Source organism: Sciurus vulgaris, assembly GCF_902686455.1.
Source record: "Sciurus vulgaris genome assembly, chromosome: 12".
NCBI classification, from domain to species: Eukaryota; Metazoa; Chordata; class Mammalia; order Rodentia; family Sciuridae; genus Sciurus; species Sciurus vulgaris.
Window position 1 is genome coordinate 24,103,176 of NC_136473.1, and position 20,527 is coordinate 24,123,702.

General features: G+C 35.7%; 1 protein-coding gene across 1 annotated transcript in view; it reads right to left on the reverse strand.

Moving 5' to 3' along the window:
- Window positions 1–3,843: 3,843 nt before the first annotated feature.
- The window catches only part of SPAG6 (sperm associated antigen 6), a 71,089-nt gene continuing 54,405 nt past the window's right edge, over window positions 3,844–20,527 (reverse strand). The window contains exons 10-11 of the mRNA XM_079107048.1: window positions 11,354–11,499; window positions 3,844–4,683 (exon numbers count right to left, since the gene is read on the reverse strand). Of these exons, the coding sequence (XP_078963174.1) occupies window positions 4,614–4,683; window positions 11,354–11,499 (216 nt within the window). The 3' untranslated portion in view covers window positions 3,844–4,613. The remainder of the gene's footprint in view (window positions 4,684–11,353; window positions 11,500–20,527) is intronic.

The following is a 20,527-nucleotide window of genomic DNA, read 5'->3' on the forward strand; positions in this document are numbered from 1 at the left end:
TTTGTAATAGATACATTAATATTATTAATCTAGCAGTTTTTAAAATCTATTATAGACAACATATCAATCATGAAAAAAAGGAAGACAGTTATATTTTATATTGACCCCGATATTAGTCACTGAGGAAATACTTTTCACCAAACCCACTGAAATATACAAAAGAAAAATTTAAACTCTGTCCTCTCTGACACAAACAAACTGTTGCAACTTTTTACCTTACACCTCATGTATGTCCTGAATACATTTTGCTAAATGTTATTTAACTTGCAAGGCTTAGAGAATTATTTGAAATTATGTTGTTAATGGCAATTCTTTTCTGGGTTATGAGATCTGGGGTGATATTTTGCTTTTCTCTTTAATCATATAAACTTTTAAAAAGATTATTGATATTTACAAAAACTATAAAACCCACCATTGTTTTTTAAGGCAGGATCACTGAATAGTTGTCTAATTTTATGGCTTAGTCTATGAGGCATCTTCAAAACAAAATAACAAGTATTTTGATTTCCACAAAAGTAAGCATATGGACAAATACAATTTTTAAAATTTTTTTATTTGTTCTAATTAGTTGTACATGACAGTGGAATGCATTTATACATTTTGATAGATCATACATAAAGAGAATAATCTCTCATTTTTTGATTATACATATTGTAGGATCACATCGGTCATGCAGTGATACATGTCCATGAGGTAATAATGGTTCACTCTACTATCCTTCCTTCCCCCATACTCCTTCCCTTCCCTTCACTCCTCTCTACCTAATATAAAGTAATTCTATTCTTCCCTCCCCACCACCCGCCTTATGGTGAATTAACTTCCGCATATTACAGAAAACATTAGGCGTTTGGTTTTTTGGGTCTGGCTTATTTCACTTAGCATGATAACTTCATCCATTTACCAGCAAATGTCAGAATTTCATTCTTCTTTAAAGTTGAGTACTATTCTATCATATATTTATATAGATATAGATATAGATATAGATATATATAGATATACACATAATACATTTTCTTTATCCAGTCATCTGTTTAAGGGCATCTAGGTTGGTTCCATATTTTAGCTATTGTGAACTGAGCTGCTATAAACATTGATGTGGCTGCATCACTGTAGTATGCTGATTTTAAGTCCTTTGGGTATAAACCTAGGAGTGGGATAACTGAGTCAAATGTTTCATTTCAAGTATTCTAAGGAATCTCCATACTGCTTTCCATAATGCTTGCACCATTTTGCATTCCCACCAGCAGTATATGAGTGTACCTTTTCTCCACATCCTCACCAACATTTATTGTTGCTTGCATTCTTGATAATTGCCATTCTGATTGGAGTAAGATGAAATCTTTAAGTTTTGATTTGCATTTCTCTAATTGCTAGAGATGTTGGACATTTTTTCATATATTTGTTGATCAATTGTATATTTTCTGTGAAGTGTCTTCTCAGTTCCTTAGCCCTTTTATTGATTGGGTTATTTGTTTTGTGGTGTTAAGTTTTCTGAGTTCTTTATATATCCAAGAGATTAATGCTTTTTCTGAGGTGCATGTGGTAAAGATTTTCTCCCACTCCGTAGGCTCTCTCTTCACATTATTGTTTCTTTTGCTGAAGAGCAGCTTTTTAGTTTGAGTCCATCCCATTTATTTATTCTTGATGACTTCTTGCACTTTAGAGGTCTTGTTAAGGAAGTCAGGTCCTGGGCCAACAAGGTGAAGAGGACAAAAGTTGGGCTGGGGCTATAGCTCAGTGGTAGAGCATTTGCCTAGCATGTATGAGGGACTGGCTTCAATCCTCAGCACCACATAAAAATAAACAAATAAAATATTGTGTTCATCTACAGCTAAAAAATATTTTTAAAAAAAGTCAGAAGTCTTAACCAACCAGTACATGCAATAGTTAAGACTGTTACTTGATCCTTTCAAACCAGCATTTTTCAGCCTCAACATTTGCTAGCACCTATCTAGGGCTGGCTATTTGAAAACACATCAGAAAAATTCTTGGAGATAGCCTCACCCAAGGATTTAAGGTCAGGGTTTATGTTAAGCAGGACCTCAAATCAAGTTTAGAAACAGGCAAACCTTTCATTTTTTTCTTTAAGGGAAAGGATTTTCTTTGAGAGGAAAGGGTTAGAAAAACAGGTCAATGTCCTGTAAATAAGAGGCTGTCATTTGTTTTTACATGCTAAATTAAATATGTCTGTTTTGTGTTCAATGTCTTGTGGATGTTACACTCCCCTGTGTCTGGGAAAATGTGTTTATATTAGAAAACTCCATGAGGGCAGGAAATGTACTTTTTCTTTATCATAAATCATCTGGCTGAAACTCTACTTATCTAAGAGTGCGGGGTATGGAGGGATACTGCACAATTGCTGGTCAAAATGTGTAAACTGTCATTGGCTATCAGATTTCCTATAAATCACATACCATGTTCTATAAATTGAACAGTTGCAAAATGAAGGTTTTTTTCATAAGCATCTTTAAAGTAAGCTGAGCAAGTATTATCAGCCTCACTACTTATCAGATTAGTTTCTAGACTAGTTTCTAAAAGAAATGTTTCACCAACTAATTTCATCTATTCCCACAAGAGGAAAACTTGTTGCATTTATAATAATAATGTTCAACCAATTCCAATCTTGAACTGAAGTCCTAAAAACAGTTCTATCAGTGAAAGATCCTAGTAAGAGCTGAATTTTAAATAAACTGCAGGGTGTCAGAGCAAAGGGACACAGGTTAGTCGACACAGAATTGGCATTGGTATAACTCAAACCAGAAATGAACATATCAGAGGATATCATCAATGAGAGGAACTATTTTTGCTCTAATACAAATGAAAAAGTTTTTTTTGTTGTTTTAAAAATCTCAGACTTTTTTAAAAAGTAAAGAAAACTTCTTGGTTAAAAGGTTTTATGTCAAGAAACACTTCAAAGCATAAAATTTCCAAATTGTGTATGATCAAATTATAAACATACCTGAATACTATTAAATATTTTATTACTTTCTTAGGTTAGTTCTATTTGATATGTATGAAATAATGCATGATGTTTTTCACATCAAGTACAAAGTACAATGGCAAGAAACATTTTAGGACTTTCACCATTCCAATGATATCTGAGGATTTTTAACCTAGATAAAATAGTTTCCATCATTACCAACATAGTCACTTAATGAAAAATAGTCTTAAAGGAAAAAGATAAAAACTACTTTTATTTTCTCAAGTTATTAAAAGGCTCATAATACAAAATGGACAGGAGGAAAAAAAGTAATTTACAAAACTGGAAATAAAAGTTACATTTTCTGACACAAGGAGTGAAAGATATTGCTGCAAAAAAAAAAAAAAAAAACAGGCCCCAGAAAGTATTTAACAATGAGTCCAGCGAAGGGAGGTGTAGCTCAATGGGCGAGCACCTATTTAACATGTGCAAGGCCATGGGTTCAATCCTAGTACCAAAACAAACCAAAAATGAAATCGCTAGCAATCCTAGCCTGGTATAAGGGGAAAATACATGGGACGATCTTGGGCTTATTGAATTTTAAAAGACACAACAAACTGCACTATTTGGAATAATGATGAGTCCAGAAAAATGCCAAAAAGAAATGGTTAGGTTCCTTTTTGGGGAGGGCCAGGGTGAAGAATCTAAAACAGGAACCTGTAAACAAAACCAGACGACCCATTGTGTCCCGGAGGCTCTCCAGGGTGTCATTCGCTTTCCCTGGAAGCCTCCCAGAAAGATCACCATAAACAACATACTTTTAGATCTAAAGACAGGCACGAGACAAGACTCCCAAATCCAGTCGGATTCCCCAAAGTCAGAAAAATACTAGAAAAAAAAAACCAAAAAGAATAATTCTAATATTGTTTTATTTAAGATTTTATTGAAATACTCTTTGACCCCTTTACAGTTTCCTAAGTGAAAATGTATGTAAAGTGTGAGCCTGTTGGTATGCTTTTCAAATTTTTCCCTTAATCCCTAAAAAACGTAGCTTTGAAATTTGGGAAAGTAAACAACCCAGAACAAGGGAACACTATGGCCCATCTTCCATGCCTGCTTCTGTGTTTATTCATGAACAAAGCCAGCCCCATGTAGGATAAAGAACACTTTAGGTAAGGTAAAAAGAACTTCCAAAGTTTGTGATTAAGAGGAGGGCCTTCTCCAATTCTTAGGAAAACCTGACAAGTCAACCCTAGATTCTGTATTGGTTTAATGCATTTATGCAGTCAGCTTTGGAGTCCGGTATTTCTGTCATCAGTTTCTTTTTAACTATTTTCCTTCTGTATCCTACTGTGTAATCTGCAATGTCAGTTTTCTTTCCCTATAAAGAATTGACCAAAATAACTAAGGATTACCTCTATGTAATGCATGAGTGTGCATGCATGAGTGCTTTTTAGCAGAAAAATAATAGATGCCTTAAGTCTGTTTGTCTTCTTAAATCTACCTTCAGAGCAAATTCAAATCCTATGCATGCAAATATGAATATGAATATTTCCTCATATATTTAAGTATTTCACAAATTTAGAAAATATCCAGAATGTACTTAGTTCAAATATTTAAAAAGAACTTTAACAATTGTAAAAGTAATTGTAAATTCTCTGCTGTGAATTTGAGTATAAATATATAACTTTGTTTAGTTGATAATTGGCTGATAGCTGTCCACCCTCTGCAGAAGTGTATCTGAATATCCAGGAGAATAGTACCTGGAAAAGAAAATTTGCTATTAGATATTTATTAAAGTCAATATTGTAGACACAAAAAAACTTATTTAAGAATTTATCTGAAATAATTCTGTGAATAAAGCTTCACATGGAATAACTGTTCTACTAATGTTTTATGCATAAGTTTAGAGACTCCCAGGAAGAGAGTGTCAGTTCACAATGCTATGCTAGAAAAGTAGCAAAACATTTAAGGGCTATAAATATAACAGCAAAAGGGATGTTTTCCAAGTAAGACCTTTGATCCAGGGACAGTATTTTATTACAGAGACTTTATTATATCAAGTGAGTAATGTTGCTTTAAGAGTCACAGCTGATAGATCTTTTTCATAAGTTAAGACTATACAGCTTGTTATCACTAATAATATTCCATATTCTGATTGCTTTAGAACTCATTTCTTTGTGTATTCTGTGTGTGTGGCGGGAGGGGGGATACTGGAGATTGAACTCAGGACCTTGCACATGCTCTGCAAAGTGCTCTACCTCTGACCTATATCCCCAACATTCCCAGCCCTCTTAGTGTGTGTTTTAATCAGATCTGGTTGTCCATAAAAACAAAAATTTGAGGGAGCATAATTCACATTGAAGAAGCATTTAATAAATAGTTTACAAGTATTTACATCATATACATTTAGGAAATTAATCATTTTCATTGATTCTTGAGCATATTTAGTACTATGAATTTATATTGGTAAACAACATTTTATAAAATATTTAGGATTAAAGTATTAAATACATTGATTAATGCATTGTGGAATGGTTTGGTATGCCTTGGAAAAATTTGCATGCATATAAAAACACGTCAAATAAAATTTGTCAAGCATTCTAGAATATAATAGATTTTAAAACCTGAAGAATAATAATTTAAAAATTTCTGACACACTCAAAATAACTAAGCTTCTCAAGTATTTTCTCTAGATAAAACCTATTGTTAGGAACTTGCTTTGCCCTCTGTTATCTTTATGCCTAGATGCTTGACTTAAAAACTCATAATTTGTATATGCTAATTTCTTCCACAATTTGTCAAGTTAAAGTGGTCAAAATAGAGAAGTGTTTTCTCAGTAGTATGCTTACACACAGTCATAATTAAACAGAACACATATATGTACATACATACATACCTAAAAAGCTATTTTAAAAAATGTTTCTCCTCAAAAGGTCTGCTATGCTTGAAAAAAATTATTTGACCAATGAGTTTCTGTGAAGTATTCTTTCATTGAGGAATTCACAACTATTTCTCTCCTGGTCTGAGTTAGTCACAAATTTTAAAGCAGGCCTCACTTTCCTAGGCCTTATAAATGTGTCAGACACAAGAGGTACATTTTATATAAATACAAGAGGTTTGCTGGGTGTGGAGGTATACATTATAATCCCAGCTATTTGGGAGTGGATGCAGGAGGATTGCCAGGTTTGAGGCCAGCTGGGCAACTTTGCCAGACCTTGTATCAAAATAAAACAAAAGGAGCTGGGGAATGTAGCTCAGTGGTAGGGCATTTGCCTAGCATGTGTGAGGCCCTGGGTTCAATCCTCAGTACTTCAGGAAATAAAAGCTAGAAGTAAAACTTTTCTTTAATCTTTAAAATTATGCTATTTAATATAGTATCCATTAGCCACATGTGGCTGCTGAGTACTAGAAATATGGCTACTGTATTTGAAGAACTGAATTTCAAAATTTAATTTCAAATTCAGAAATGACAGTAAGGGCTGGGATTGTAGGTCAGTGGTACAAAACTTGCCTAGCATGCGTGAGGCACTGGGTTCGATCCTCAGCACCACATAAAAATAAAACAATGGTATTATGTCTTTCTACAATTAAAAATTTTTTTTTTAAATGACAATAAGGCATGTTTAGAATATCTGTGAGTCTACTTTTTCAAGGGCAAATTTTACATAATTTAAATATAGGTCAAGTATTTCCAGTGAAATTTAGCATCTGAATTACGATATGCCAAAAGCAATAAAAGTATTTTTAAAATGTAAAATAACTTATTTATAATTTTTTATATTTGATTACAAGTTGAAATGATAACATTTGGGTATAGCGAATTAACAAAAATATATCATTAAATTTTATTTGCCTTGTTTTGCTTTGCTTTTTTTTATGTGGCTGCCAGAAATTTTGAAATTACATATGTGGCTCACATTATATTCCTATTGTTGTTTTATAATAAAGACCCTCAATAATTCAATTAGGATCTACCAATAATTCGTGAGGTTTTACTTGGCTAATTTCCAAGCTAACTGCCATTACTATACCACTTTCCCTAAAGACCTCAGAAACCTTATAGTTTCTACAATTCCCCTGGTGAAGAAAATACGCTGGTTGCTTTCTCCCCTCACCTCAGCTGAGTATACATTTACCTAACTTCTCATAAGTGCATACAAACATGTATCTGAGACTATAGATCCATAAATAATTACATCAAGTTGTTCATTAACCATTGGAAAGTCCCATTTCAACCACAGTCTATATGATGTTAAGGGATTCAAACATAGATTTTCATCAGGAAAAAGTAGAACTCTACCTTAGCAACTAAAGGCAATCTAAATCAAACCAGAATAATCTTATGTCTTTTATTAATGCCAAAGATAAAAATTTGCTTGATATGTATTTATCATCAAAAAATAGTACAAAATGGCCAAGAACTACTACCCAGTGTATCTAATAATATTATAAAATTATATTTGATTTAGCTGATAATGCTGTTTATCCTCAAGAGAATGAAAAATGAAAATAGGGCTGCAAAAGGAGGTTAAGAAATATTTACTGGATTGAATTTTTATGTGTAAACCCTTTAGCTAATCATTATCTCATTTAATTCTAGGAAATGGGTAATTATCTACATTTTACAGATGCAGAAACAGAGACTAGAGGGTTAAATATTATTTCCAATGGTCACACAGTAAATAGATGGAACCAAGACCGACACCTAGATCTGTTTGACACTTAAATCTGAGCCTACAGCCATAGTTCTCATCAAAGAAGCAAAATGAACCTCCAAAAAAAGAGCAAGAAGTTGCTTCCCCTCTCAGTCAACCACTGCTGTTCTAACTTAACTCTATAAAAAGTCTAAGAATGTAAGTGAATTAACTTTATCCAAGAAGATTCATATAAAATTGTATCATAGCAACATTATTATATTGTTATGATACAGAAATATGCAGAATGGCAGACTAGCTCATGCATCCTTCCCCAGATGAAATGGTTGCCAAAAATCCACTTCCCCTCTCCATTGTGGGCAGAGATCCACAGGACAAAGGAGTTTAAAAAACCACCTGGCTGGGCAAACCTGTAATTCCAGCAGCTTGTGAGACTGAGGCAGGAGGATCTCTAGTTCAAAGCCAGCCTCAGCAAAAGTGAGACGCTAAGCAACTCAGTGAGACCCTGTCTCTGCACAAAATACAAAATAGGGCTAGGGATGTGGCTCAGTGGTCAAAGGCCCCTGAATTCAATCCCTAGTACCCACAAAAAACACCTGGCTATATAGTGGGCCCAGCCTTAGGTCTTCTAAGGTCTACCCTAGGACTCTTCTCTCTTATACTACCTACCTTTATTCAAAATTTTTAAAGATTACTAAAATTGGCAATATGAAATAAATGTTTAGGCTTATAACATGACAGAATATATCTACTGATCATCTGTCTTATATTAGTTCTAAAAATCAGCTCTAAAAGTTCTAAAAGTTGTCATCAAGTGATTCTTGGGAAATATATAATTACAAAAATAAAAACATTTTGAAATATATTTGTCTATTTTCACAGAAAGACTGTTTCAAAGATTCCATACCTAGATGTCCTTCAACAGATGAATGGATAAAGAAACTGTGGTATATATACACAATGGAACATTATTCAACTATAAAGAAGAATAATAGTATGGCATTTGCAGATAAATGGATGGAACTGGAGAATATCCTGTTAAGTGAAATAAGCCAATCCCAAAAAACCAAAGGTCGAATGTTTTCCCTGATAAGTAATGGGGGTTGGGGGGGGAGGTGAGAGAAGAATGGAGGAACTTTAGATTATGTAGAAGGAAATGAGAGGGAGAGGGGATATTAAAAATGGTGGAATGAGACAGACATCATTACCCTGTGTACAAATATGATTACACAAATGGTATGAAATTACATCGTGTACAACCACAGAAACAAAATGATGTACCCCATTTGTGTACAATAAATTAAAATGCAGTCTGTAAAAAAATAAAATTAAATTAAAAACCTAATGCTTTAAACCTAATGCTTTAAACCTGCTTTAAAAACATTAGAAAAATTTTATGTCAACTAACCAAAATTCCTCATGATAATTACAAATTTTTAAAATGACACCCCAGAATGCAAGAATTTAACTTTTACAATGGTATTTTTACAACGTGTCACATTAATTTTATTTATTTATTTATTTATTTATAGGTACCAGGGATTTAACCCAGAGGCATTTAACCTGAGTCACATCCCCAGCCCTTTTTTATATTTTATTTGGAGACAGGGTCTCGCTAAGTTGCTAAGGCTGGTTTTGAACTTGCAATCCTCCTACCTCAGTCTCTCAAGCCACGGGATGACAGGCGCATGCCACTGTGCCTGGCTAGATTAAATTCTAATGTGACAGTTTTTGATTTCTGCTGGTGCTCAATTAAAATATGCCTTAAAAGGAGTAAACAGAAAACTTCTGTTCAAGGAAGTACCTTACCATTGATGTATTCTAACACATCATTTGATTTGGGGATCTTTTAGTTTGCCTTTTTCCCATTTTTCAAAATTTTGTTTTTTAGAAAATTGAATTGGGAGTTATTTTAAACATATAAAATAGCATTCTTCCTGAAGGGACATATATTCTATGTATAAAAATTAATGTAATATTATTATTATTAAGAAAAGTTTTTTTGAAGTGGACATTGAATCCAATAGCACTTTATCACTGAGCTACATTCCCAACCCTTTTATTTTTTATTTTGAGACAGAGTCTCACTAAATTGCTGAGGCTGGCCTTGAACTCAGGTTCTTCCTGCCTCTGCCTTTCAAGTCACTAGGATTGCAGGGTGCACCACCATACCCAGCTGAAAAAGATTTTCATAATCCCTTAATTTACTGGTTTCATACATTTTACGTTACACAAAACACTTGTATATTCTCCATATAGTAATTATACATGTTATGATATGTTGTTCCTCTGATTAATATTTTCAAAGCTGGTTTATTGGAATTCTTTTGGGAAAGGAGTTTGCATAAGCCTCCCAAAAGTATATAAACATGCAACTCATGAAAGAATTTTCTCTCTGAATATGTATGAACATTTTAATCTTAACATTATTTTTGTGCTTTTAAAACAATGTCACCATATTATTAAAAATCATTGATATTGCCATAAAGAATGATAAAATTATGGCATTTGCAGGCAAATGGATGAAATTGGAGAATATCATGCTAAGTAAGATAAGCCAATCTCAAAAAACCAAAGAACGAATGATCTCACTGATAAGCGGATGATGACACATAATAGGGGGTGGGAGGAGGGCAAGAATGGAGGAAGGAAGGACTGTATAGAGGGAAAAGAGGGATGGGAGGGGTGGGGGGGAAGGGAAAAAACAACAGAATGAATCAAACAACATTATCCTATGTAAATGTATGATTACACAAATGGTATGCCTTTACTCCATGTACAAACAGAGAAACATGTATCCCATTTGTTTACAATTAAAAAAAAATAAGTTGTCAAAAAAGCAAATTAAAAAAAATCATTGATATTAAATAGAATAAACTAATAAATTATAAATTATATAAGTATATGCTAGAACATAAAAACTGCAATTTATATTTTCTAATATTTGTTGAGAAATTAGTATAAGATTAGAAAACCATAAATGAATATACATTATAGTCTACACTCTTTGTGGGCATTTTTCAAGATTCATTTATTTAATTCATTCTATTCTTTTCTTGGCAACATTGCTTTTATTTATTTGGGGTTTAATGGTACAGTTTTCCATTAGGCTTATAAGAACTGAGACTTGGATTTAATGCTCACACATCAATTTCATTTAAAAAAGTTTAATCTGGGCTGGAAATATAGAGCACTTGCTTAGAATATGTGAGACCTTCAGTTATATCCCCAGCACCACAAAAAATAATAATAATCTTCAACATAGCTTCCTATAAGACTACTCAGAAATACTTGCATATCAGCATATCATAAATATTATTTAAGTATTTTTTCTCATGTACATAGTAACTTTATTTTTGTTACTCAATATCTCTTTTCTACTTATAATAATTCCATTAATGTAAATGTGAGCTTAAGAAAAGTAATATGCCAGGAACTACGAAAATCAGAATCTATAGCCTTCTTCAAAAACAGGTATTCACAATTTAAAAATGAAAATTTCAACTCTGTATTTGGTTATTCTTTAGTAGCATATATTAAATTAGTATATCAATGTCTTAAATAATATTCCAGGTTGAATTGGAAATGTATCAATCAGAAGATAATTCAATTTGAAGGGGGTTAAAAAGAGATCAAGAGAAAAGTAAAGGTACACATTGGCCCCATGTATTATTTTAAAGTACACATTTTGATAAGTGGATACAAAAAATATCTAGATTTGAAAACCAAAAAAACTACATTATAATATTGAACTTTTTGAAGTCTATATTCCCACCTTACGATTTCCTCTGGGTAACAATTGTTAATACTGTTGATATATTCTTGAAGGAGAGAACCAGGTTCTGCTTTTATCTCTTGAACCTTTTTAAGTCCACCACTCGTTACAAAAAGTCGTCGAGCTTTGCTATCATGCGGTAGCACCTTGAAAGTAAAACAAATAAAAATGTCAACTCTTCTTTTCCAAATTATATTATTGCTATCAAAAAGCAATAAGATCTCCAAAAAAAGGAAGAAAATTTATGCCCAATATATTTATAACATTATAAGTCAAAATCTGCTGATGATTGGAAGTAAAATGCACTCCTCTTAGAAGTGCATTAACTTTTTATGTTGTGGAGTGGAATAAAGGCAATGAACATGAGCAAAGACAATGGTGTTCCACTCATAAACATAAAGCATAAAGTTTACACTCATTCTGGGTCTCTCCACTACCTATGAAATTGAAGGTAAGCTCCTTAACAAAGCAGGAATGTCCTTTGTGGCCCAGCTCCTAAATTCCTCTCCAGCTTCCTTACCCACCAATCTCCATCCTAAATTTTGCTTCAGTAACATCAAAGTGTACTGCTGTATCATTTCTTGCCTTTGCCCAAGGTGCATCCTCTCCCTACAATGCCTTTCACACTCCACAAGCCTCTCCTGTTTTGCCTGGTTAACTCTGACTCATAGTTTAAGACTTTGCTCCAGTGTTACTTTTTTAAGAAGGCTTTAAGACAAAAAGTTCTGCCTGAAGTGAAATATTCCCAAAGACACATCTGCAAGAGTGTATGATATTTGACCTTAGTTGTGTAACTTCCATGAATCTCTCTGATTTTTATTTACTGATTTTGAACTCTTAGCATAATGTTCATTTTCATAGCAAGTTCAATAAACTAGAATATCTTCTTGCTCTTCAGACTAATTAAACTACAAAATGAAACTTTCAAAAATAATGTCAAGTATTCATTTTCAAGAGTTGATGACTCTGTCTATAGATGATCCACTCAGCACTTTACCCTTTCTTCTTCTTAGATGAGCAAATCAGCTAATGCATTTCTTACTTAGCACCCAACAGTACACAAAATACAAGAAATGAATTGGATCAGCTGCGCCAGGGCTCCGGGCGGCTATCCGGAGGAGCAGCGTGGACTCAGGACTCAAGAAAAGGAGATATTGAGAGACTTGGGACCAACTCAAAGCAGCCGGGTGAGTGCTTCCCACTGGGCGGGCATCCCGGACGGGGCGGTAGTCCCCGGTCAGGGCGGTAGCCCCGAAAGCAGGGATCTTTGCAAAGTAGAACTGCCGGCGAGGCGCCCCTCCCCCCACCGGAGCAGTGATCGCAGACAGCTGGGAGCATTGGAGAGGTGGCTGTTCACCACAGCGCTTGGACTTGGCGCAACCCACCAGCGCTCTGGGAGGCTGCCCAAAGGAGAAGGTGCTTGGTGAGCTGTTTGGACTGAACGTGACCACCCCTGAACACAGGGGGCTGCCCAGAGGAGAAGGAGAAATACGGGCTCGGCACGTCGCTTGGAATTGGAGCAGCTGCGCCAGGGCTCTGGGCGGCTATCCAGTGGAACAGCGTGGTGAGTGGTTTGGTCCCAGAGCATCCGCTCCTGAACATAGGGGGGTTGTCTGGAGAAGGAGGAGGAGCGCGGCGGGGTGCTTGGGCTCGAAGTGACTGCACCAGGGCTACGGGAGGCAGTCGGGACAAGAAGGTGCACAGTGAGTTCTTGGGACTCGTGACGCACCAGATCTCTGGGTGACTGCCTGGTGGAGAAAGTGGTGCGTGGTGGGTCACTTGGTCTTAGAGCGACCGCACGGAACAACAGGTGGCTGCCGGAGGAAAAGGCGTGTGGCGGGTCACTGGGACTCGGAGCGATTGTAAGGGGCTCCAGGTGGCTGCTCAGAGGAGGGGCCGCATAGCCAGGCGAAAAGTGCAGAGCAGGGTCCTAGACGGCTTCTTGGTGGAAGGGCCCCACAGACAAACTGAGGGGCGGAGCGAAGGCTCCAGGACTGCAGGCAGTTTCTCTGAGGAAAGGCAGCCGAAGGAGATTCGTTTGCGAAGGGTGAGGCTTCCAGGCTCAGGAGGTAGGTCCGGGTCCCTGGGAACATTGCAGAAGAAGGCTGCCCAGCCCAGGTGGTAGTTGTGAATTGAACGGAACCTCTGGGAGGAAAACCGACCAGTGAGACCTCCCCACCGGGTGACTCCTCCCTGTTGGGAGAGGTTCTCCCAAAAGGACTGTAAAATCAGAGACACAGGCCCAAACTGGTCTTGCATCAGCCCACAACCTACTTCCCTTCTGGATGACCATTCATCAGCAAGTGAAGGTACCTCTGCCCACTAGCAGGGAATATACCCCACCAGAAGGCCACCACCCCTAGGGAGTCAGCTCCCTTGTGGAGCACTGCATTATCAACTTCCTCCAAGATTTCAGGCTACTGAAGACTAAGAGGGGATATAATAGAAATCTTCAGGGATATTATAAGACAATAGAGGAAATCTGCAATATCACAGCGGTCAACTGATACCTGAACAATATGAGAAAACAAGGAAAGAAAATGCTGCAAACAAATCTAGATGTTACATCAATGAAACCCAACGACAGCATGGCAGAAGAAATGACAGAAAGGGAGTAGAATGTACATAATTAAAATGCTCAGGGAAGCAAATGATGAGATGCAAGAGCAAATGCAGGCACTGAATGATCGCACCAATCGACAGTTAAAAGAGCAAATACAGGAAGCAAAAGATCACTTCAATAAAGAGTTAGAGATATTGAAAAAAAACCAAACAGAAATCCTTGAAATGAAGGAAACAATAAACCAAATTAAGAACTCCATAGAAAGCATAACCAATAGAATAGAACACCTGGAAGACAGAACATCAGACATTGAAGATAAAATATTTAACCTTGAAAACAAAGTTGAACAAACAGAGAAGATGGTAAGAAATCATGAACAGAACCTCCAAGAACTATGGGATATCATGAAGAGGCCAAATTTGAGAATTATTGTAATTGAGGAAGGCTTAGAGAAACAGACCAAAGGAATGAACAATCTATTCAATGAAATACTATCAGAAAATTTCCCAAATCTGAAGAATGAAATGGAAGATCAAGTACAAGAGGCTTATAGGACTCCAAATATACAAAATTACAACAGACCCACACCAAGGCACATTATAATGAAAATGCCCAACATACAAAATAAAGACAGAATTTTAAAGGCCACAAGAGAGAGGAATCAAATTACATTCAGGGGGAAACCAATACGGATATCAGCAGATTTTTCAATCCAGACCCTAAAAGCTAGAAGGGCCTGGAACAACATTTTTCAAGCCCTGAAAGAAAATGGATGCCAACCAAGAATCTTATACCCAGCAAAACTTACCTTCAAATTTGATGATGAAATAAAATCCTTCCATGATAAACAAAAGCTAAAAGAATTTACAAAAAGAAAGCCAGCATTACAGAACATTCTCAGCAAAATATTCCATGAGGAAGAGATGAAAAACAAAGAAACAAATCAGCAATGGGAGGAACCATCCTAAAGGAATTGTCAAATAAAGGAAGAACCAAGTCGTCTCAAAATAAATAAATAAATAAATAAATAAATAAATAAATAAATAAATAAATAAATAAAATGAACCAAATGACCAGGAATACTAATCATATCTCAATAATAACCCTGAATATTAATGGCCTGAACTCATCAATCAAAAGACATAGACTGGCAGATTGGATCAAAAAGAAAGATCCAACAATATGTTGCCTGCAAGAGACTCACCTCGTAGAAAGAGATACACATAGACTAAAGGTGAAAGGATGGGGGAAAACATATCATGCACATGGACTCAGCAAAAAAGCTGGGGTATCCATCCTCATTTCAGATAAGGTGGACTTCAAGTCAAAACTAGTCAAAAGGGATAAAGAAGGACATTACATACTGCTTAAGGGAACCATAAATCAGCAAGACATAACAATCATAAACATCTATGCCCCAAACAGTGGCTCATCCATGTATGTCAAACAAATCCTTCTCAATTTCAGAAACCAAATAGACCATAACACAATAATACTAGGTGATTTTAACACACCTCTCTCACCACTGGACAGATCTTCCAAACAAAAATTGAACAAAGAAACCATAGATCTCAATAACACAATCAATAATTTAGACTTAACGGACATTTATAGAATATACCATCCAACCAAGAGCGAATACACTTTCTTCTCAGCAGCACATGGATCCTTCTCTAAAATAGACCATATATTATGCCACAAAGCTAATGTAAGCAAATACAAGAAGATAGAGACACTACCTTGTATTCTATCAGATCATAATGGTTTGAAGTTAGAAATAAATGAAAGAGTAAAAAACAGAAGCTACTCCAACACCTGGAGATTAAACAATATGCTATTACATGATGAATGGATAACAGAAGATATTAGGAAGGAAATTTAAAAATTCCTAGAGGTAAATGAGAACAAAGAAACATCATATCAAAATCTTTGGGACACTATGAAAGCAGTACTTAGAGGAAAATTTATTTCATGGAGCGCGTTCAATAAAAGAAGTAAAAATCAACAAATAAACAACCTAACACTTCAGCTCAAAGCCCTAGAAAAAGAAGAACAGACCAACACCAAAAGTAGTAGAAGACAGGAAATAGTTAAACTCAGAGCTGAAATCAACGAAATTGAAACAAAAGAAACTATACAAAAAATTGACAAAATAAATAGTTGGTTCTTTGAAAAAATAAACAAAATTGATAAACCCTTAGCCACTCTAACAAAGAGAAGACGAGAGAAAACACAAATCACCAAAATTCGGAATGAACAAGGAAATATCACAACAGACACGATTGAAATACAAAACATAATTAGAAGCTATTTTGAAAATCTATATTCTAACCAAATAGAAAATTTCGAAGACATCAACAGGTTTCTAGAGACATATGAATTGCCTAAATTGAACGAGGAGGACATACAAAATTTAAATAGATCAATTTCAAGTAATGAAGTAGAAGAGGTCATCAAAAGCCTACCAACAAAGAAAAGTCTAGGACCAGATGGGTTCTCAGCCGAGTTCTACAAAATCTTTAAAGAAGAGCTCATTCCAATACTTCTCAAAGTATTCCATGAAATAGAAGAGGAGGGTACCCTCCCAAACTCATTCTATGAAACCAATATTACCCTGATACCCAAGCCAGACAGAGATAAATCGAGGAAAGAAAATTTCAGACCGATATGATTAATGAACATTGACGCAAAAATTCTCAATAAAATTTTAGCAAATCGCATACAAAAATATATTAAAAAGATAGTGCACCACGATCAAGTGGGTTTTATCCCAGGGATGCAAGGTTGGTTCAACATCCGGAAATCAATAAATGTAATTCACCATATCAATAGACTTAAAGTCAAGAACCACATGATTATTTCAATAGATGCAGAAAAAGCATTTGATAAAATACAACACCCCTTCATGCTCAAAACACTAGAAAAAATAGGGATAGTGGGAACATTCCTTAACATTGTAAAGGCCATCTATGCTAAGCCCATGGCTAATATCATTCTAAACGGTGAAAAATTGAAAGCATTCCCCCTAAAAACTGGAACAAGACAGGGATGCCCTCTTTCACCACTCCTATTCAATATCGTTCTTGAGACTCTAGCCAGAGCAATTAGACAGACCAAGGAAATTAAAGGAATACGAATAGGAAAAGAAGAACTCAAACTATCCCTATTGGCGGATGATATGATTATATACTTAGAGGAACCAGGAAATTCCACCAGAAAACTCTTAGAACTCATAAGTGAATTCAGTAAAGTGGCAGGTTACAAGATCAATGCTCATAAATCCAATGCATTTTTATACATAAGTGAGGAATCCTCAGAAAGAGAAATTATGAAAACTATCCCATTCACCATAGCATCGAAAAAAATAAAATACTTGGGAATCAATCTCACAAAAGAGGTAAAAGACCTCTACAATGAGAACTACAGAACACTAAAGAAAGAAATCGAAGAAAACCTTAGAAGATGGAAAGATCTCCCATGTTCTTGGATAGGCCGAATTAATATTGTCAAAATGGCCATACTACCAAAAGTGCTATACAGATTCAATGCAATCCCAATTAAAATCCCAATGACGTACCTTACAGAAATAGAGCAAGCAATCATGAAATTCATCTGGAAGAATAAGAAACCCAGAATAGCTAAAGCAATCCTTCGCAGGAAAAATGAAGCAGGGGGTATCGCAATACCCGAACTTCAACTTTATTACAAAGCAATAGTAACAAAGACGGCATGGTACTGGTACCAAAATAGACAGGTAGATCAATGGTACAGAATAGAGGACACGGACACAAACCCAAATAAATACAACTTTCTAATACTAGACAAAGGCGCCAAAAATATGCAATGGAGAAAAGATAGCCTCTTCAACAAATGGTGCTGGGAGAATTGGAAATCCATATGCAACAGAATGAAACTAAACCCATATCTCTCACCCTGCACAAAACTCAACTCAAAATGGATTAAGGACCTTGGAATCAGACCAGAGACTCTGCAGATTATAGAAGAAAAAGTAGGTCCCGATCTTCAACATGTCGGCCTAGGACCAGACTTCCTCAACAGGACTCCCATAGCACAAGAAATAAAAGCAAGAATCAATAACTGGGATAGATTCAAACTAAAAAGCTTTCTCTCAGCAAAGGAAACTATCAGTAATGTGAAGAAAGAGCCTACAGAGTGGGAGAATATCTTTGCCAATCATACTTCAGATAGAGCACTAATCTCCAGAATCTATAAAGAACTCAAAAAACTCTACTCCAAGAATTCAAATAATCCAATCGACAAATGGGCTAAGGAAATGAACAGACACTTCACAGAAGAAGATGTACAAGCAATCGATAAACATATGAAAAAATGTTCAACATCTCTAGTAATAAGAGAAATGCAAATCAAAACCACCCTAAGATTCCATCTCACCCCAATTAGAATGGCGATTATCAAAAATACAAGCAACAGGTGTTGGCGAGGATGTGGGGAGAAAGGTACACTCATACATTGCTGGTGGGGCTGCAAATTAGTGCAGCCACTCTGGAAAGCAGTGTGGAGATTCCTTAGAAAGCTTGGAATGGACCCTCCATTTGACCCAGCTATCCCACTCCTTGGCCTATACCCAAAGGACTTAAAATCAGCATACTACAGAGATACAGCCACATCAATGTTCATAGCTGCTCAATTCACAATAGCCAGACTATGGAACCAACCTAGATGCCCTTCAATTGACGAGTGGATAAAGAAACTGTGGTATATATACACAATGGAATATTACTCAGCCATAAAGAATGACAAAATTATGGCATTTGCAGGCAAATGGATGAAATTGGAGAATATCATGCTAAGTGAGATAAGCCAATCTCAAAAAGACAAGGGACGAATGATATCGCTAATAAGTGGAGGATGACACATAATGGGGGGGAGGGAAGGGTTAGTGTTAGGGTTAGAGTTAGGGTTAGGGAGGGGGGCAAGTATGGAGGAAGAAAGTACTGTATAGAGGGTAAAGAGGGGTGGGAGGGGTGGGGGGAAGGGGAAAAAATAACAATGAATCAAACAACATTACTGTATGTGGATTTATGATTACACAAATGGTATGCCTTTGCGCCATGTACAAACAGAGAGGCAACATGTATCCCATTTGTTTACAATAAAAAAAAAAAAATCCACAAAAAAAAAAAAAATAAAGTGAAAAAAAAAAAAAAAAAAGAAATGAATTGATGTTTCCCAATGCAGTAATTTAGTTTTTTCTCTGCATTAGTTGGTTAGTGGGTTTGTCAGATATACCATTTTATCCCCCACATCCCATATAAGTAAGAGAAAAAATAAAGGTTTCATTATTTTCTTGAAATGAAGTACAGAGCATAGAGGTAAGACACACAGAACTGTATCCTGAGGTAGCTTCAGCAATAACCTCTGCTTTCCAGTAGCTGTGATGCTTGAGGGTCAGTCAAGTTGCTGGGGATCCTGGAGAGACAGGAGAACTAAAGGCTGTTAGTAGAGTCTACCTTTCAGATAAGTATCTGAAACTAGGCCTGCTTAAATGTAGGATGTACTTAAAAGTTAGACTATGTACTTTTTGTTTATTATTTGTAGAAATATGGTATATAAACAGTAGTACTGCTTTACATAGCATTAAAACTGACTATTCAAATGAACTTGCCTTCCACCCTAATTTAGAAAAGTGATTTCAATTAGCCATAATCAGTCTAATTTAATCTTTACAATGATCCTATGAAATAAAAACCATTATTATTCTCATTTTACAGGTAGTCAAACTAAGATCTAGGGAGGTCAAGACTTTGCTAAAGAATTAGAGGTATTAAGTGGGACATATATACACTCCAGCTCCCGGCATAAGTGTGTGCATAAGTGTGTGTATAAGTATTGCCATATACAACTTGCAGACCTCATTTTCTTAAGTCAAATATATGGAGCATAATTGAACCTGTTCTTGATAGCTTAAGGTCACCATCCTGACCACCGATGACTGTGTAATGCTGCCATTCTCTTCCATCCCTTGCTAGCAGTAGTCAGCTCTGCTGGTCATGCCCACTTTCAGCAGCTTGACCTTTCTCCCTTCCCACCATTTATTATCACTTAATCTGAAATGATCTAAAAAACATGACAGCTACATTCGTTAAAATTGTTCATAAAAAAGTCAGTAAGCTCCAAATGACTGTATGAGAGCATCTGTCGTAAAGTGCATGATGGACTTTGTGAAAAATATTTCAATGGCTCAGAGACATTTTCTTTTTTTCTTTTTACAAGATCTTTGCCATGTTCCCAGGTGAATGAAACTAAAAGACACTGGGTAAACTACTAAAAATTACTTATCAATATATATTATCTGTATTACAAAGTGTTTATGTATTGACATACTACTTACTTCCTGAGAATACTTAAAATGACAGCATAGAAACTGAGAAAAATGTGGGAAAGAAGGAAGTGTTTTATTTACATGTGGACATTACTAACCTATATTACCCCTGTCAATACGGATCCATGAGATTTAAATAGTAAAACCCAGACCCCATCTTAAAGAAAAAAGCAAGTTAATGGAAAAAAAGAAACAAAAAAACAAGTCAACAAATCAAGTCATTTTGGGGGGAGGCACTCGATCATTG